Genomic DNA, 21,030 nt, shown 5'->3' with positions numbered 1-21,030 from the left:
TGGTGACACTCCAGGAAAGAAAGGATGAGAGCCAGGGTAGGACAATGGCAATGGCAATGAGAATGGGAGGGGGGACGTGGGGAACAGTTGCAGAGCTTAAACGAGTAATTGCAAAACAGGACACACTGCAGGTAACAGCAACCTATCTTGCGGTGATGTCCAGAGGGTGCTTCAGGTTATTATATAAACTCGATTGTTTCTGAAAAACTTTCTTTCCAAATAATGCCTTCCATTTTCTAACTAGTTGGCTTGATCGTCTAAATATGTTTCAGAGACTACATGTCCCCCAAATTTTAAGAATAGAGCTGATTACTTCTTTCCGTTACATTTTCTTGTTTTTTTTCATTTAATTTATTTTCTTTATTTTTTCAAATACATTTGTCTCTGCCTTCCCCCCACCACCTTCCCCTGCCCCATCCCCCTCTCCCTCCCTCAATCCTTCCCCTTTGGTTTTGTCCATGAGACCTTGCTACACGTTCCCTGACCCTCCCATTCCCCCATCCCTCCATCCCTCTTGTCTCTCTCTGTTCGTTTCTTTTCCTTTCAGTGTGGCTGGTCTTATTTTCCTTGCATCTTTGTATTGTTGGTTAGGTTCCTCTTATAGGTGAGATCATATGGTATTTGTCTTTCGCCCCCTGGCTTATTTCGCTTAGCATAATGCTCTCTAGTTCTATCCATGCTGTTGCGAAGTTGAGTAGTTCTTTTTTTCTTTCTGCTGCATAGTATTCCATTGTGTAAATGTACTGTAATTTTTTGATCCAATCATCTACTGATGGGCATTTAGGTTGCTTCCAACACTTGGCTATTGTAAATTGTGCTGCTATGAACATTGGGGTGCATAGGTTCTTTTGAATCGGCGTTTTGGAATTCTTAGGGTATAGTCCCAGCTGGGGAATCACTGGATCAAAAGGCAGTTCCATTTTCAGCTTTCTGAGGAAATTCCACACTGCTTTCCACAATAGCTGCACCAGTCTGCATTCCCACCAACAGTGTACTAGGGTTCCCTTTTCTCCACAGCCTCGCCAGCACCTGTTGTTTGTGGATCTGTTTATGATGGGCATTCTGACCAGTGTGAGATGGTACCTCATTGTGGTTTTGATCTGCATTCCTCTGATGGCTAGTGATGCCGAGCATCCTTTCAAATGTCTCTAGACCCTCTGTATCTCTTCCTTAGAAAAGCATCTGCCCAGGTCCTTTGCCCTTTTTTTTTTTGTATGGATCATTTGTCTTCTTGGAGTGGAGTTGAGTGAGTTCTTTAAATATTTTGGAGATCAAACCTCTATCTGATGTATCATTAGCAAATATATTTTCCCATACGGTTTGCTCCCTTTGCATTTTGCTGATGTTTTCTATAGCCATGCAGAAGCTTCTTATTTTGATGAGGTCCCACTTGCTTATTCTTTTCTTTATGTCCCTTGCTTTAGGAGACATATCGGTGAAAAAGTTGCTGAATGGGATATCTGAGAGTTTCCTGCCAATGTTCTCCTCTAGGACTTTTATGGTTTTGTGACTTATATTTAAGTCTTTTAACCATCTTGAGTTTATTTTTGTGTATGTTTTGTGTCAGCTGATGATCCAGTTTCAATTTTTTGCATGTAGCCGTCCAGCTCTCCCAACACCATTTGTTGAAGAGGCTATTATTGCTCCATTTTATGTTTCTGCCCCCTTTGTCAAATATTAGTTGCCCATATACACCTGGGCTTATTTCTGAGCTTTCTATTCTGTTCCACTGTTCTACGGATCTGTTCTTGTGCCAGTACCAGATTGTTTTTAGTATAGTGGCTTTACAGTATAGTTTGATGTCCGGTATTGTGATCCCTCCTACTTTGTGTTTCTTTCTCAAAATTGCTGTGGCTATTCAGGGTTGTTTATGGTTCCCTATAAATTTTTGAAATGTCTGTTCTATTTCTGTGAAATATGTCATTGGTATCTTAATAGGGATTGCTTCGAATCTATAAATTGCTTTGGGTAGTATGGACATTTTGAGGATATTAATTCTTCCAATCCATGAGCACCGTATATGCTTCCATTTATTTGTGTCTTCCTTCATGTCTTTCTTCAATGTTGTATAGTTTTCTGCATACAGGTCTTTTACCTTCTTGGTTAAATTTATTCCTAGGTACTTTATTTTTCTTGTTCCTATATCGAATGGTATTTTTTTTCTGATTTCTTCTTCTTCTATTTCATTGCTGGTATACAAAAATGCCTTTGATTTCTGAATATTGACTTTGTATCCTGCTGTTTTGCCAAATTCACTTATTAGGTTGAGTAGTGTTTTGGTAGAGTCTACAGGGTTTTCTATGTACACTATCATGTCATCTGCAAACAATGACAGTTTTACTTCCTCCTTTCCTATTTGGATGCCTTTTATTTCTTTTTCTTGTCTGACCACTGTGGCTAGGACTTCCAATACGATGTTGAAAAGAAGTGGTGAAAGCGGACATCCTTGTCGTGTTCCCGATCTTCATCTCAGCTTCATCCAGCCTGTTTTTGATTCCTTCTACTGTGTTTCAATTCAAAAATTGTATTCTTCATATCCTCTTGTGTCTTCTTGATAGCTTCTATGTCCTTTTCCAAGTTGATATAGTTTGCTGTAAGGTCCTGATAGTTTCTCTGCAGTTTCTCATAGTTATCTTTGACCTGGCTGAGCTCATTGAGCTTCCTTAGAGCCATTGTTTTGAATTCAATATCTGATAGTTCCCTTGCCTCTATTTTATTTAGCTCTCTCTGTGGGGAGTCCCCTTTTCCACTCATTTGGGGGGAACTTCTTTTTCTTCCCATTTTTGTGAGAGTCTGTTAAGTAATTTACTTATTTATTTATTTATTTTTGCTTCTGCTTCAATTGGGCCGTCTAGATTTCCTGACTTTGTGGATTAAACTTGTATGGTAGTAGGCGGGTCTTTTAATTTATTATTTATTTATTTATTTATTTATTTCCTTTATTTTTCTTTCTGGGCCTGCCTCTGATGATGTCAGTTGTTGACCCTATATGGCCTGGGGTCGTTTGTTTGAACCTTCCAGGAGTCTACTGTCTGTGTCTGACTCCTGCTTGGGGCAGCTCTGTGACCCCTTAGTCCAGGGATCCACTATTTCTGTGGATCGCTCTGCACTCTCAAGGTGCACGCTGGCTGAGTGCGCTCCCTGGCCCGGCAGGATCCCCCGCCCCCGCCTGGGCTCACACGTGCGTGCCCCAGCCCACGGGGCGTATTCGCGACCTCGCGCACTCGCCTGGCCCCCCAGGCCAGCAGGCACCCTGGCACTGGTCAGTTTAGGGTCTTTTATGGTGTGCTTTCCCCGCTTTTGGCTCTTTTGGTGCGTTGCCTGCCCTCGCCAAATGGAGTCTACAGAAATGGGAGGAAGTCATCTCCAGGACTCTCCAATTAATCCTGTCTCCAGTCTCTCCTCCAGGGACTCTGGGCAGCTCTGTGACCCCTTCGGCCCAGGATCCACTATTTCTGCGGACCACTCTGCACTCGGGGGCCTGTGCAGGTCAGTTTTGGCCCCCCTCCGCGACCTGCGCACTCCCTCACAGGCCCCTTTGGGGCCAACCTGCGCGATCCCTCGCCAGCCCAGGCGGGTCCACACACAGGCTTGCCAACCCTCGCCGGCCACTTGGCACGAGTGTGCGGCGCCTGCACTGGGTGGTTTTGAGCTGTCTATTGTGTGCTTTTCAGCTTTTGGCTCTTTGGGAGCTGGCCTGTTCCCACACAATTGAGACTACAGAATGGGGAGGAAGTTGGGTCTCCCAGGTTCCTCCTCCCATTCTTTCCCCAATGCCTCCATCTCCAGTCTCTCCTCAAGGCTCTCTATGCAGCTGTGTGACCCCTTCGGCCAGGGATCCTCTATTTCTTCCAGCCAGTCTGCACTTAGCCCCCCAGCTCACACGCGCGCAAGCTGTGTGCGGCACGCACAAAAGGCAGGTTAATTGATTCCCTTATGCCTGAGAGAGATGGTAGGTGCAGAGTGGGAGGTGCGTTATCACCTGGGCTCCACCTGCCGCCGTGTCAGTTCTCTTCACAAAGTTTTCCTCACCAGTCTTTTCCCAGGCACCAGCCCACTCTGCTGCCGCCTCTACCCAGGGATCAAGGAGGGCAGCTGCCACTGCAAATTTTTGCGTTGGCCTTTTAAATGTCTCTTTGCATCCCCAGCCGCCTGTCTCGGGCAGAGAGCACCCCTAAGCTTTTCGGGGTTGCATTTTGTCTGTGCATTTTCCTGGTTTCAGCTGCTGTAGTCTAGATGTCCCTGTTTATGGTTCAGACCCTGTTCTTCTCAGGGGGATCCAACTGACCCTTTCAATGTCCCTCTGGTGCTGGTACCCGTGGGCGCCCAGCCCACCCTCTCGAGCCTCCACCACACTTCTCACCCGTTCAGATGTGTGAGAGTTGAATCCACTGTCTGTCTGCGGCTCCAAGGCTCCTCTCCCTCTGTCGTCCCATTGCTTTCCAGGTGATTTCTCCACTATTTAGTCACAATTCCAGTTTGGTCTTGGGAGGAGGTCAGCATGACTCCCATTCACTCCTCTGCCATCTTAGCTCTCCCCCCATTTTTACTTCTTTTCCAGCATATCATTATACCTTTATTTTAGTGGTTGCCCTGTAGTTTGCAGTATATTTAGAACTAATCCAGGTCTGCTTTCAAGTAACACTATACCACTTCATTGGTAGTATAAGTACCTTATAATAACCAAATAATCTTAATTCCTCCCTTCCAATTCTTATATCATTTCTGTCATTCACTTCACTGATATATAAGCATATAAAAGCATATATATGATGTACATATATAATATGCATAGGAATACATAATGAAATACATTGTTGTTATTACTATTTTGAACAAACTTATCTGTTAAATCAATTAAGAATAAGAAAAAACTTACTTTATCTTTACTATTTTATCTATAATGCTCTTTCTTTAGTAAATCCAAGATTCTGACCTATATTATTTTCTTTCACTCTAAAGGACTACTTTTAACATTTTTACATTAGGTTTACTGTCAAACAAATTCCCAATTTTTGTTAGTCTAAGAAAGTCTTTATTTTACCTTCACTTTTAAAGAATAATTTTGCATGGCACAGGCTTCTAGGTTAGTGACGTATTTTTTTTCCTCAAGACTTCAAATAGTTTACTCACCTCCTTTCTCGCTTGCATGATTTCTGAGAAGTTATATGTAATTCATCCCTTTTTTCCTTGATAGGCAAGATGGTTTTTCCTCTGGATTTTTTCAGGTTTTTCCTTTATTTTTTACTTTATTTAATTTGAAAATAATATGCCTATGTGGAGGTTTTTGTTTCTATTTTATTTATTTTTCTCTTATCTTGCTTGGTGTTCTCTGAGCTTTCTGGATCTGTGGTTTGGTGTCTGACATTAATTTGGGAGAAATTCTCACACATTATTGTTTCAAATATTTCTCCTGTTTCTTACTCATTTTGGTCTTCGTACCTGTGCATGTCACACCTTTTGCAATTGTCCTACAGTCTGTGAACATTCTGTTCTTTTTCTATCTTTATTCTCTTTGTTTTTCATTTCTGTTTTCTATTGGTATATCCTAGCTCAGAGATGCTGCAGTCATGGCCAGACTACTAATAAGCTTATTAAAATGTCAAAATCATTTTTCATTTCTCTTATCTGTTTTTTATCTGTTAATGCTTTTTATTTCTAGGTTTTCCTCTTAGTTTTTTGTTAGGATTTCTATCTCTTCCTTTACATTGCCCATCTGTCTATTTTATCCACTGACATCCATAGCATATTAATCATAGTTGTTTTAAATTTCTATTATAATAATTTCAGCTTCCTTGTCATGTCTGGTTCTGATGATTGTTCTGTCTTTTCAAATTGTGTTTTTTTCCTTTAGTATTCCATGTAATTTTTTTCTTGATAACTGCATATGATAAACTTGGTAAAAGGCACTGCTGTAAATAGGCCTTTAGTAATGTGGTGATGTGTGAGGGGAGAAGAACTCTATAGACTTTTCATCGGTCTTGTAATGAGCCTATGTTTCTGGACTGTGAACTTCTTAAGTGTTTCTCAGGGTCTGTTTGTTTGTTTGTTTGTTTGTTTTTTCTCTATTTAAGTGGGACAGAATGAATAGAGGGATTGGAGTTGAGTATTTCTCTTCCCCAGGTCAGTTAAGCCCTGATAATATCTCAGCTGTTTGGGCTCTGATTAACTAGTTTCCCTGGAGAACAGTTTGTTAAGAAGAGTGTATGCTGGGATATTTCAAAATGGTTCCTTTTCTGCTTCTGCCTGAAGCATGAGGGGACTTTTCCACCAAAATTTTTTGTTAAAACCCGGTTGATCTCCTGGAGGTAAATCTCACATGACTGTGGGACCTTGGCTATGATCGGGACCCCCTGGACTTTTTAACTCTGAGTTGTCCACACTTAGCTTTCATCAGTTCATGCTTTTAGGACTCTGCTCTGGGGAGCTATGACTCCCTGCGTTCACTTGTCCTGTGTCCTGCCCTCTCTTACATACCCAAGAAGGGCTGTTAATTTTTCAATCTAGTCAGTTTTTCACTTGTTATTAGGATCAGAGCTGACTTCTAAACCCCTTACAAAGGGAACAGGAAACTGTTAAGTTGCTGTTGATTGTAAGACTGATTTTAAAAGAGATTTGCATATTTTAACTGTCAAAGATAAAGTTGAAAGAAATAGATTAAATGGTGTAATTTCCCTGACAAAAGTGAGGTGCCTAAGGTGCAGAGTACTGGGAGGAATTATCTTTAGGTAAGAAGAAAGATAATGCTTGTTATGCAAAAGAAGAGAAAAACAGGTGCTGATGTGCCAGGTTTGTGGACTGAGAAGTGGGAATTGGAAGTTATTTTTGTTTGGTGGTTCCAATTTTCTTGTGAAGAGATGATCTGCTGAGTTAAGGAACAGAAAAAGATCAGAGGAAAAGGCTGGAAGTTTGGCATGATCATTAGGGAGAAGGAAAAAAACCTGGCTGGAGGAATGAGGACCCACCTGAGATCAATGATCATGGATTTATAATGACACTGTTTACCCACTGTGTGATGTTTGCTCCTTGAAGGCAGGTGCCAGGAAAGCAGATTGCTGGGTTCAGCCACGGTCAATATATCACCAGAAGGATGTGATGGGGGAAAAAGTGGCTTCAGCAGTTTGGGGCCTGGCAAGAATATAATTGCAATGATGAAAATTTAATGATGCACTGTGGAAAAGGCTGCTAGTTTGAGAGAAAGTAAAGAAGTCTGAGAAGGGAATTTTCAAATGATGTCCAAGAATGGCAGTAGTGAAAGTAGTTTAATAAGCAAGGAGAAGAGGGTGTGATTAGAGTCTGAGATTCTTGAATTAGTGATCTAGAGATAGAACAGATTTACTGATGGTAATTATAAGGATGGTTTATGTGAGAATGTCTTAGAAAGTTCTTAGTTTGTAAACAATTAACATTCTGCAAAAGGAGAGTTTGGCCTTTGCACCATAATAGTGGCAATAATATCTGAATTAGGGTTCATGACTTGCCATACCACTACTTGTGAATTAGGCTGTTATCTCCCTCTTGTTGCATTTTGTGCTACCCCTGGTATGCCATCAACGAGGCTTACTGTTGTTTGCAAGTATTCCTCTCATGCCACCATTTCTCTTCTCCTCGCTATTCCTTAAATACTGCTTAATGCAGCCACCCTCACCCCACCCTACAGTGAGCTATCACTTCCTAATATGTGTGCTTTTACCTGAGCCTTGGGAGAGACGATGCCTTACTCACCTTCCAGTTAATTTGTTATTAACACCGGTAACTTCTCTCTCTAAGATTGGCTCTGTAAATCAAAACTGGACATTCAAAAGTGATGGTGGGTGGCCGGTGTGAGGTACATTTATCTCATTGGCTAGAGTCTTTCAGTGCCTGGAAATGGGACCCAGATGATTCCTTCTTTGCTTCCTTATTACATTGAATGGTTGGTGCTAGGATAGTTTTTGCTGAGCCTTGCTGTTCATGAAGCCTGCCTTTGAGTGGACTGATGAAAAAACATTGTATTTGCTTTCTCTTGCGGCTATATAAAATTACCACAAAATTATCATCTTAAATTAACATAAATTTGTCTTCCTATAGCTCTATAGGTGAGAAATCTGGGTGGGCAGGGCTGGTTTCTCTGCTTCAGGTCTTAGGAGACATAAAGGTGCTGGCTGGTGTGGGCTGTGGGTATAGCCTCTAGGGGACACTTTCAGGCTCATTTGGGGTTTTGGCAGAATTAAACATGTTTTGTGTGGTTTTAAAACTGAGGCATCTGTTTTCTTGCTGGATGTTGGCTAAGAGTTATTCTCAGCTTCTTGTGGCCCCCATATTCCTTGTCCTTTGCCCCCTTCCTTCATCTTTAAAGTCAGCAACCATGAGTTGAGTGCTTCGCATGCTTTGAATCCCATTGATTCCTTCTGCCTCAGATATCCTGCTTTTAAGGAGTCGTGTGATTACATTGGGCTCACTTAGGTAATCCAAGAGAATCTCCTTACTTTAACATCCATAACCTACTTACCTCTGCCGAGTTCCTTTCCATTTAGTACATCTTTGTTCTTCAGTATGTAATGTGTTCTTTTGCCCTGGGTCCCTTTCAGTTTTTGTCTTTTGCTTTCAGCAGTTTGAAAATGATATGTCTAGCTATCATTTTTATTTGCATTTATTCTATTTAATGGTTTTTTAAGCTTCTTAGATTTGTAGGTTGGTGCCTATCATAGATTTAGAAAAATTCCAACTATTTCTCTCTTCAAACATTTCTTCTGTTCAGTTTTTTTTCTCTTCTGACTTTCTAATTATATGCATGTATGTTGAACTGGTTCATATCGTCTCTCTTAGATGCTCTACTTTTTAAAAATGTCACTCCTTTTTATTTGTTCCCATGTTTTTCATTTCTTACATTCAATATGATTCATTCTTTCACTTTTCTTCTCTCCTCTGACATTATTATCAGATCATACATGCTCTCCACCTTTTCCACTAGAGCCTCAAGCATATTTACCATAGTTATGTATTTACCATCTGATAGTTCTAACATCTGTGCCATATCAAAGCCTAGCTCTTTCGATTGCTTTGTCTTTTGACAATGTGTTTTTTTCTTCTTTGTACATCTCAAAATTTTTTTTTTGTTTTAAACCTAGCATCTTTGAAGGACAAAAAAGATAGGGAAATAGTTTTTATGCCTAAAAATTAACATACATTTTCTTTTGTTAAGCCTTTAGGTTTAGACAATTAGGTCATGAGTTGAACCGGATTTGTTGTTTTCCATAGTTACCCCAAGGCACTACAGGCTTCAAATTCCTGTAGCATTACCTTGTCAATTCAGAGCTGATTTATCAGAGGGTATTTCTTAATGTCTTCCGTTTGAGCCTGCACCTCAGAGGTTTTGCTCCATGCTCTTGATAATCCCTTAGCATTTAACTGCTGTTACTTGTTATTCAGTGCTTGTTAGCCTGTTGCTAGGGGACTTGGGAGGGTTTCCTCTGTTGTTCTTATTCAGACTCAGTCTTAGGAAGGTACCCTTCCCTGAGTCTTAGCAGTGTGGTGTTTTCAGTGATCCTGCCTCACTCTCTACAGGTCTGGGCCTAGGAGATACTCCTGCCCTTCCTCCGGGGATAAAATATGTTTTCGTATCCCCTTCGTCCAGCTCTAGGTGGCTCTTCACCTGTGCTCTAAGGCATCAAGGTTGGCGTTTCCCCATGGAGCAAGGCTTGTGTTCCATGGAAAGATAAAAGAGAAACATCTGGGTGGTGCTTTCTGAATTTCCACAGGGGCTGCTGTTTACCAGGCTTGAACAACAGAGGAAGCTTTCTCTTGACTCTCTTGCTGCTTTCAGAATTTCTAGTATGTAACAATGAGTTGCAAGGAGAAAAACCAGCAAGGGGGTACAAATTCTCTTTCTCTCTGAAGCTCCCAGGAATTTTCTGTATTCTCATGGTATTCCACACGAGGCCATTAGGAATTCATTAAAATTTTCAACCAAATTCTTCTTACTAGCTCCATAACATCCATTGGCATCTCTCCTTGGATGTACCTGTCTTTTGTACTTGGATGGAAAGTGGATCCTCAGCTCTTCGATTAATTGAAGAAATCCTGAAAATTGGAAGGTTGATTGGGTGCTCTTTTTTGATTGCTATAGGGCGGGATTGATGTTTTTTCCACCTTTCTACATCCTAAGTGTAAATCAGAAGTTTGATGTTTTGGAGAAATTTTGGAACACTTTTATGCTATATCCCTTTTTAAAAATTACAGGCATACATACTCTTTTCATTAGTTTTCCCAATATAGTACATTAGAGTATATTTTTCAGATGGCAAAATTGCTCTGGATAAGCCCTGCTGTAAAGTGGATCCTCAAAGTACATTTTCTCTACTGGAGGGGCTGCCAAGAAAATGCTTTTTCCAACTGCTGCTTTGCCTCTCTTTCTCTCTCAATCATATACACGCTCCTCTGTTCTGTTTCATTTCTTAGTTAATGTATTGTTTGTAGCACCAGCCACATGTTTCTTAATTTGAACAATTTTTATGAGGTACTTCACAAAAAAATAATATGTAGTTATGCTGAGTCCCAGCACAATATTCTTGCACATGAGCTGAGCTGTGAGCAGTGGAGCCTAAATCACAGTAGAAGTTTGATCCTCCCTTGACATGTAACTTAGCATTTCTGAGTCTCTGTATCTTCATGTGTCTGGTTTCCCTTATTTCTCACTGGCAGCTCCTCAGTGTCCTTTGCTGATTCATTCTCATCTCACCAATCCCTTAAATTGAAGTGTTCCAAGCCTGAGTCCTTGGATCTCTTCTCTCCCCTCTCACTCCTTGGTGATCTCATCTAGTCTAATGACTTTAAATATCATCAAACACTAACAGTTGGAAATTTCTATATCCCATCCCTGACCACACCCCTGAACTTCAGACTGTTTTATTCAAATTCCTACTCAGTAAGTCTGCTTGATTATCTAATGGGTTTTAAGAGGGGAATCAATACCAAGAAAGGTCAGTAGTATCTACCCTATCATCTGACAGAGTGACTTGTTATTTGTCTATCTCTTCTCATTAGAATGTAACTCAAAGAAAACATGGCTTTTTGTTTGTTTTGTTCACAGCCATATTGTCAGCTCAAAGAAGAGAACTTGGCATATCCTAAATGCTTAATAAATGTTTGTTAAATGAATAAATGAATGAATGAATGAATAACTGAGTTTCTATAATAACTTGAAAAAAATCTACTATCCCTACAGGTTTGTCAATAGATGCAAAAGTTTCCTCCATGTAGAAAGTATTGTCAGTACTATTACATAATACTGTTGTTATGGTTATTGTATAATTCTAATTAGAAGATGTCTGTGAAATGGAAGCATTTTTCAAAGTATCAAAATAAAGAAAGATTTAAGCAGATAATTGTCTTAATTTAAAATTTTGTGAAGAACAGAAATATATAGATCAACTGTCTATTACATTTCCCAAAAAGTTGCTAACTGTAATGGAAATATTCCAGTATTATTTACAGAGGGTGGGGGAGAGGTCACACAGTAAACATGTTGTAAACAGAAACCAAATCATCACAATTATTCATGACAAAATTTATCTTTAAAAAGAGTATATTAATCTTTAAAGAAGGGGAGCCTCTAGGGCCAGTCCTGTGCCCTGCCCCACTCACATGATGCTATTGTGATACTCGTCTGATGTGCATTGAGTATGTTGCTTGAACTTGTGTCAGGAATGGGACCTGTTTCTTTCTTGGGCAGAAGGTGTTGTTTTCCTGGACAGGCAGCAAGCTCTTTGATCCAGAAATATGTAGTAGGGATCGTCAACATCCAAACCACCATTTCTCTCTGCCTGATGACACCCGTGTTGATTGCTCTCTGTGGTTATAAAGAGATTTTGCTAAGTTTATGAGGAAGGCATATCCTGGTTTCCCTGCCTAGTCCCTTGCTAGCCAAGCTGTATGATTCTGTAAAAATAAAACCAAAGTTAAAAACTGAATGACAAATACATTTTACTTTTGTTCCAGGATTGGTGGAAACATGTCATTTCTGATAAAAATAAAAACTGCCCATAGGCATTTCCATGCATGCTTTTGTGTCTTGCAGATTTATATGCTAATTTATCCAGCACTATAATTGGGGTGGAGAATTATGGAGGAAAAGGGTTCGCCATCCCTTGAGTACTAATGCAGATTAATCTGTGCTAAGATTATCTAGTGCAGATTATCTACTAAGACTGTCTACATATAAAGGTCCATGGAACTCTTTATACCTTGTTTTGTCTCATACCACATATTTTTGAAGGGAGTGGCTAACACATACTGTAAAATACCTGTAATTGCTTGTCATAGTTTATTGCCATTTCATTTATTTCATTGCATAATTCATATTTAAATTATAACAGTGAAGGACAGAGGAAAATACTAAGAAGTGAAGAGAGGCTCCCAGGGAATGACCATCCTAAAAATCAGTGTAATGAGGGAAGCAAGGGAGAACATATAAATGAAAACATTTTTAAACTGATTATAAGTGATTCCATGACTAATGGTTAGCCAGTAAAATTCTATTCAAATGGTAATTCCAAGATTTCATGATTCCCAGCCTTCTTCAGGCTTTTTATAATTTTGCCAAAAAATCAGAGTTGTTGCTTTTTGTCCTGAAGTTAATGCTTCCTGTTTGTATTGCTGATTCCAAGTTTGGGTTTATTATGCCTCATTAGAAAATAACAGTAAGTCTTTCAAATACCACTGAATTATTTCTGAAGGGCAAATATCTCATGTATATCCCTACATGCCACATTTGAGAGGAAAGTATTGTGATAAAAACCAGAAATGCAGTGCCTAGGATTGCTGTACCTGGTCCTTTGTTAGACAAACTAGTGTTTAGGAGGGTGAAAGATTCTCAGTTCATCCTAAAAGTCAGTCCTGCAGTCTGGCTTCAGTGTATTTGTCTAGTGTCATTATGAGAGAGAGAGAACTGACAAAATTACTTTTGAGTACCTTGCATCTGTGAGATTCCAAGAAACTGTGAACATGATCCCTTCATTTCAATCAAAGTGGCCTATTTCTTCTTGTAACTAGGTGTTAGGTGTATAGTTCAACGTAAATGTCTGCTTTACTATTTTCCACCTGAAATACTCTTCCAAGTCCTGATTCTCATTTGACTTTTACTTTCAAAGCTCAGCTGAAGTTCCAGCTTACTTCCCCATGAATCTTCCCCTGGAAAGTAATCTCTAATCCCTCTAAATTCAATAAATGACAAACATTACTTTGTATGACAATAGCCTCTCCAAGTGTCTGGTAATTTTCTCAAAGGCAAAAATAGTATTACTTCCTCTGAGATATGTTCCTAAGTTTCATCCTCCTTGCCTCAGAAAACTCCTTTACTTCCTTTGAAAATGTACTGTCTGGATATAGCCCCTTATTATGGGTTAGATTTAAAGTTTAGACATCAGTATCCGTCATTCCAGAGAGACAAAAGTTAGAAGTGTCTTACTCATTTTTTCATATGTACTATTTCACCTGAACATGCAGCATTATTTTGTAATTGTTTATTTTCTTTCCATCTATGAGAATAGCCTTATTCTGTCCACTATGTGGTGAGCACTCAGGAGTCGCCTACAGTTTTGGTGATAGAGGTAGAAGGGGGAAGAGGTAACATAACAAAGCAGGATTGTAGAATTATTAACCTGAAAATATTAAGAAGGATAGATTGGAAAAGTGATGAGTCTGATGACTGTAATAAAAAATGGGGCACATGCAAGAATCAATCAATTGAAATAATAGACTTCCAGTCAAGATGGTGGCATAGGTTAACACAGCTCAACTCCTCGCACACCCACATCAAAATTACAACTAAATTATAGAACAACCATCACTCAGAACCATCATAAACCAAGTTTAATGGAAGTCTGACACTATGGAATTAAAGAAACCACACCCATCCAGACTGGTAGGAGGGGCAGAGACATGCAACAGGCCAGTCACACAACCACGTATGATGGATAAATATTCGGGGAGTATATCTTGGGAGTGAGAAGTCTCAGCCCCACACCAGGCCCCCCAGCCCAGGGTTTCAGTGCCAGGAAGGTAAGTCCCTACAACTTCTGGCTGCAAAACGCAGCAGGGATTGAGTTGGTAGAAGAAATTAGTTCTAAAGTCCCAAGCAGTTCTTCTTCAAGAACCCACACATGGACCTACTGAGATTCACTCCCTCTGAGCTCCAACACCAGGGTAGCAGCTTAAAAGACACAAGGTAGCATACAGCGAGGGACTGGAGTGTCTGGCATCAAGTCGAGATCTGGGGGACAGCTTTCTTGCAGACAGAAAAGTAGGAAGAGGTCATTATTCTTTTTCTAAACCCTCCCCACACAGAGCCACAGAGCCACAGAGCCAGCAGGCTGGTGCTATTTCTGAGACTCCATCAACTTGGCTAACACTGTTTGGCCCACTCTGGAGATCCCCTGAGGCTCCATCCCACCCAACTTAACAGCTGTTAACAGGTGTTTTTCCTTATGACTGCCTGGTCTTGGCTCAAGTTTCACAAGCTCCTAAACCCTTTCAAACAAGCAACAGCTGGCCACAGTGAGCTCCAGCCCTTGTACCATTTGTTAAGGGCCCCAGGCCCAGCACTAGCAGCAGCCAGCCTGGATTCACAACTTGGCTTCACCCGGACTCTCCAAACCCAGCACAAGTAGCAGCCATCTCATATTGCTCTACAATTCAGGCAGGATTGTCCAGGGCAAAACACATTTGGGGGCTTACCTAGGCCTGCACCACCCAAGAAACCCCAGGGCCAAGAAACACTCAGTGGACAGCTACAGAAGAAGCACACAACCCTTCCTTGTAGGGGGCCGCTTTGAATGGTATCGGTAACTATAGCCCTGCGCAAGCTGGGGCCTGGGAAAGGACACATAAGTCTTAGCCGGAATGCCAGTAATGCTGGAGGCAGGCAAGACCTGATAATGACTCCAAGGGCCCCTGGGGGAAATCAGATTTAGAAGTAAATTACACTCCTTGAAGCATGCTTTGCTTCTCCCTCAAGCTCTGTTAATCATATACCAGATAACCAGCTCAAGGCTGGGGAAGAAATTTACAAAACTCCTGGACCCTGACTAAGAATCCACCTGACACCATGTTTGCTCAACCCTGACCTGAAGCAATTTGGTGTGTTCCTGCCATTGTTATCGCTAAACAATATCTATTCTCTGTAAGCTTAAGCTGCTGATGTAGATAGGTTACCTGTCCATTTCTGCTGTCTATCCCCACCTGTAACATTCTCAATAAAAGCTGTTGAGCATAGAGGCTCAGGGCATCCTCCTCTAGAGAAAATTACCTTCCCCTTTTCTTGACAGCACTTGATGTCTGTAATGACTCATTATTTCATCTGTGGCAAATTGGAGGACTCCGTGGGACGGGGTCTGCCACACTATCCCTATAAGCTGATCCTCCACAGAGGGCAGATGTTGGTGGTCCATGGTCACAGCCAATCCTTGTAGCTGACTGGCCCGCTAAAAGAAACCAAGTCTCAACTACAAGAGAAGGGTGTCCTCAGCCCACATGAAGGGCACATCTCAAGTGCCAAGGTTGGGTGATAGGGGAGGCTGTGCCACCAGAACCTACAGGACACCTACTACATTAGGCCATACTACTACCAAGACACAAAGTCAAAGCAACTCTACATAGTACATAGAAACAAACATAGGGAGGCTGCCAAAATTAAAAGACAAAAAAACATGGCCCAAATGAAAGAACAGATCAAAACTCCTGAAAAAGAACTAAACAAAATGGAGATAAGCACTCTTTCAGAGGTAGAGTTCAAAACACTGGTTATAAGGATACCCAAGGAACTTAGTAAGGACCTCAACAGCATAAAAAAGATCCAGACAAAAATGAACAGTTCATAGGGAAACAACACTAGAGTGAATCAAGCCAAGAATCAAATCAATGATTTGGAACATAAGGAAGCAAAAAACAACCACACAGAACAACAAAAAGAAAAAAGAATGCAAAAAATTGAGGATTGTATAAGTGGCCTCTGGGACAACTTCAAGAGGCCCAACATTCATATCATAGGGGTGCCAGAAGGAAAAGAGAAAGAGCAAGAAATTGGAAATCTATTTGAAAAAATAAAGAAAGAAAACTTCTCTAATTTGGTGAAGGAAATAGATATGCAAGTCCAGAAAGCATGGAGGGTCCCAAACCAGATGGATGCAAAGAGGCCCACTCCAAGACACATCAGAATTAAAATGCCAAAGGTTAAAGATAAAGAGAGAATCTTAACAGCAGCCAGAGAAAAGAAGTTAGTTACCTACAGGGGAGTTCGATAAGACTGTCAGCTGATTGCTCAAAAGAAACTTTGCAGGCTAGAAGGGATTGGCAAGAAATATTCAAAGTCATGAAAAGCAAGGGCCTACAGACAAGATTGCTTTACCCAGAAAAGCTATCATTTAGAATTTAAGGGCAGATAAAGAGCTTCCCAGACAAGAAAAACTAAAGGAGTTCATCATTACCAAACCATTATTATACAAAATGTTAAAGGGTCAAAACTAGAAACAATAAAATGGCAAAGGTCAAAACTAGGAACAATAAAATGGCAAAAAATACATATCAACAACTGAATCTAAAAAACAAACTAAGCAAACAAGAAGAACAGAGACAGAATCATGGATATGGAGAGTGTTTTGATGCTTGCCAGATGGGAGTGGGGTGCATGGGAATGGGTGAAGAGGTAAGAGGATTAAGAAGTACAAATAGGTAGATACAGAATAGCCTTGGGGTTGTAAAGTACAGTATAGGAAATGGAGTAGCCAAAGAATTTACACAAATGACCCATGGACATGACAATGGTGTGGGGTTGCCTGAGGGCATGGGGGGTCCTGGTTAGAAGCAGGTAAAGGGGAAAATTTAGGACAGCTGTAACAGCTGTAAACAGCTATAAAATAAAATATAATTTTAAAAATGGGTAAGATTGATGGTTTTTCAGGCTAAGTTATGGATATTATCAGGGTCAGAAGACACATGGCCCCACCCCCCAAAAGGAAATGAGGCCATCCTACATGGGGCTTGGGAGAACTATATTTGAAGAATGAGGGAAAAAAATCACAGATGATATCAAGGGGATGCAGGATAAGATTTCAGAAGTTAAATATGAAAAGCAAAAGAGAAGGGAAAAAAAGGGCAAGTAAGTAGCTCAGGGGAACTAAGTGGGATTTTACAGAAATAAAATTGTGATAGGCAGTGAGACAGACACAAGCAGAGTGCGGATGATGGGCCAGGTACAGAAGGTCAACAGGGTAGGAAGCAAAGAGTGCCTAGCAAGTCGCGACACTGGGAAAACAAGGGCCTTGCCCCCAGGATAATCTTTCCTGCCCCAGCATATCTCAGGTCATGTGGTTCAGACTCACTTCTGACCTTTCATGTTGCTGGTCATGAGGTTTGGAAGCCTCATTATGCAAGTTAGACCCTCTTAGAGTGAGAACAAACAATGGGGCCCTTATGCATTAAGCCCCCAGTACAGTGAGGGTTTGACTCACATCACATACATCTAGGCCTCAGTTGTGTTTCAGCTGACCAACCAACAGAAACCATGACCCTGAAAGGACAACTTGAAAAGCTGATGAATTTTCTATTGGGATCTTCCCGCCGAGACCTCCAGATAAATACACTGAAGAAGGATCCAGTGCAGCTCTCTAAGGAGCACATCAATGCCTTTCCCTACATTCTTTTGCCAGCCATGTTTTTCTTGCCCCTCTCTTTCTCCTTAGTTCAAAAGCCCTGTTTTTGCCCCTGTAACTTGTTTCCTGAGTCTATTTCTTATACAACTCATTTCTTGTACCTCTGTGACTTTCTAAATCTCTTATAGTTTGAGTCTTGGCTCTGAATTCAAGTACAGAGGTTGCTGAACCAAGGTCTGTTCTGACCCCACTGTTCTAACACCTGGTGCCATACTTGCTGTCCACAAAAGGACAGATAGCAAAGTTATCTACACTGCCAACAAGTCAAGTTTGAGATGGTTTTGTCTTTATAGCCCAGTGTCTGATAGAACTCCCTGTATATGAGCTGCTCTCTAAAATCATTATTTAAGATAAATTGAACTGGAAGAGTGGTAGTTTTGACTAAAACTTAATGGGTTCACTTATAGACTAGAGATAAAAATGCCTCTTCCCCTCAGAGACCAGAATACTGATAGGAAGAGCTAGAATTTTGTTTGATAGTATACAAGTGGGGTGTATTAGAACTATTAAGCAGTGATTTTATTGCAAAGTGATAGGAAAGGGGTAAAATAGGAATTGCTGGGAAACTGATTCATTTATGACCAATTTCACATCATTTAGATTTTATCAACCATAATCTATATGTGGTTTTTCCTTAAGAGCATCTTCAGTTATAACAAAATTGAGTTCTTAATGGCCTTCACGGAAGTGGGCAAAGTTAAGCAGAAAGAAAGAAAAGAGGGAAAGTCACTTTTTCCTCTATTTTGACATTTGTATTTTTCTGTTTGATACCAGTTTTATGGTCAGGCTTGAAAGATGACTCCTCAGGAGTGACTTGGGTGCCTAAGACTTTGGCAGAAGAAGGAAAGTAAGAAAGAGAGAGAAGTAAACTGGTTTTTGAGGAAATTGTGATGGCTGGGTTTTGGTCTCATCGATGGCAATGGCAATGGCTCAAGAAGTCTAGAGGACTAAATCTGAATGAGTTTTCAGAAATAGAGGTGCAGTTTTCAGAGTAGGCCATGCTGCTTAGTGGTTAGTAGCTAAGTTATTATTGAAGACTGGAGTGTAAAAGAATTCGCTAGAAGCAAAAGACTGAACCATAATGAACTACCAAATTATGAGGGGCCAGAAGAGGAAGAAAAAGTAAAGGGGAAATAAAGGGAAGTGTTTTTAAAATATGAGATCTAGGTTACCATTGTGTCACAGAGTGAAACCAAGGTAGGTGCGGGCAGGTGGGGGCACTCACAGTGCTGCACCCCGAGTGCAGCCACTTGCCAGAATGTCCTGGACCTAGTGTTGCGCATGGACCTGCGCAGCGAGGCCTCCTTCTAGCTAACCAAGGAGGTCGTGCTGGCCTGCCTGCTGGACTTCCGGCCCTCTGGTGTGGGCCGGGCCAAGATCACGCCACTCACGCTCAAGGAGGCATACATGCAGAAGCTGGTGAAAGTGCACAGACGCGGACCGCTGGAGCCTCATCTCACTGTCCAACAACAGTGGCGAGAACGTGGAGCTCAAATTTGTGGACTCAGTCAGGCGCCGGTTCGAGTTCAGCATAGACTCCTTCCAGATCATCCTGGACTCCCTGCTGCTCTTTGGCCAGTGCTCATCCACGCCCACGTCTGACACCTTCCATCCAACTGTGACAGGTGAGAGCCTGTACGGGGACTTCAATGAAGCCCTGGAGCACCTGCGGCACAGAGTCATCGCCACACTCAACCCCGAAGAGATCCGTGGCAGTGGCCTCCTCAAGCACTGCCACCTCCTGATACGTGGCTTCCGACCACAGCCCAGCACTGATGTGTGTGCCCTGCAATGCTACATGTGCTTCCGCTTCTTCATCAACTTCCCAGACCTGGTGGAGCAGCCGTGCATGCTGGAGCGCTACCTGGAGGCCCACTTCAGCGGGGCTGACTCAGCTCGCTGCTACGCCTGCCTGGTGACATTGCACCAGGTGGTCAATGAGAGCACTGTGTGCTTCATGAACCATGAGCGCTGCGGGACGCTGGACCTCATTGCCACCATGGGGCTCCGGGCGCTGGCTGAGCAGGGCCCGGCTGCTCCTGCTGCCCTGGCCTGGCGCCCGCCAGGCCCCGATGGGGCTGTGCCTGCTACTATCAACTACTATGTGACCCCTGTGCAGCCTCTGCTGGCCCGGGCCCACTCCTGCTCTCCCACCTGGCTGCCATGTAACTGACTCGGACCCTGGCCAGGAGTGACTGGGCCTCCCCAGATGGAGTGGGGCCTCCAGGAGTGTGTGGAGGGCGTGTGGGGCGTGGTAGCTTCAGTGTTCATCATCTTGAGTTGATTTCTGTGGCCTAGAAAGGGCTTTTTTGGCTATGGCCAGCCTTCAGTGAGCCAGCAGCCTCCGAGGGCCGCCGCCCACACAATGACTAAAACATGGTGCATTATGGGAACTAGTCACTTTGGGTCAGGCTGGGCCACTCACAGGGCCTGGTGGTCGAACCTGGCTAATCACTAGGGGGAGGGAAGGTGAGGTATGAGGCAGATACACGGGAGAAGAATACGTTTGGCCCAGGCCCCTAACACCCCCATCCTCAGCTGTCAAGGTATGAGGTGAGCAGGCACCAAGTGGCCTGAGGTGGTACACACCCCATGACTTTTCCAGGGTGTTGCTTCCTTCCCCAATGTCATTAGGAATCCTCCTGCCTGGGAGCTTGTTCTTAGGAGGGGCCCAAAGTGGCCACAGTCAAGTGTTCCCACCCCACTGGTCTGGTTACAGGGTCCTCACTTAGGCGGGGAGAGCCACACCCTGCCTCCTGTTACTGTTTTGCACTCTTAACACTTGTCAATAAAAATTGTCTACACTGAAAAAAAAAATGTGCATGCATTAAGGTGGTCAAAGGTGTTCAATGCTATAGGGAAGTCATGGAGATGGAAACTTAAACAAATGTCTAATTCATAGAATTCTCCAATCTGTACTACACTTGCCTCAGATATTTCTAGAATCATTAAACCCATTGCAATTGTTCTAATGCTAATGTGAGAAATCACAGTTTGGGCTTTGTATTTTTTTTGCTGATCTTCCATGAACAGTTGTTATAGTAGGTAAATTTAAGATTTAGTTGTTGCTCACTGCAGAGGACTGAGGTATATCTCTTCATCCTCAGTGGATGGAATTTAGTATGCTGGACTCGGCCACAGGGTCCCGGCTCCATGAAACTGGATATCATGTTTCTGTGAATGACTACTGTGAGGTGCCTGGAATAGGGGGACACCACAGATATTAAGTAAATTTATTATTTGATGTTTGGACTTCTCAGAAGAATGATTTCTATGTGGGAATAATATGAAATGGCATCAGATGCTTATGATCTAATATTAATTTTAAATTAGGGAGTGGATG

General features: G+C 42.0%; 2 protein-coding genes across 12 annotated transcripts in view; both read left to right on the top strand.

Annotated features, from left to right (window-relative positions):
• ABI3BP (ABI family member 3 binding protein) overlaps window positions 1-21,030 on the top strand; it is a 245,748-nt gene that overhangs the window by 34,581 nt on the left and 190,137 nt on the right. The window lies entirely within an intron of this gene.
• Window positions 45-19,860, top strand: LOC129073615 (terminal nucleotidyltransferase 5B-like). The gene is given in 3 exon segments (XM_054577252.1): window positions 45-131; window positions 18,873-19,111; window positions 19,113-19,860. Coding segments are annotated over 3 exon segments (1,074 nt in total).

This window comes from Pteronotus mesoamericanus, unplaced genomic scaffold (assembly GCF_021234165.1).
Source record: "Pteronotus mesoamericanus isolate MK-2021 breed Mesoamerican mustached bat unplaced genomic scaffold, CSHL_Meso_final contig_42, whole genome shotgun sequence".
Lineage (NCBI taxonomy): Eukaryota > Metazoa > Chordata > Mammalia > Chiroptera > Mormoopidae > Pteronotus > Pteronotus mesoamericanus.
Note: the sequence above shows the minus strand (reverse complement) of the source record. Positions and strands in the feature narration are given on the sequence as shown.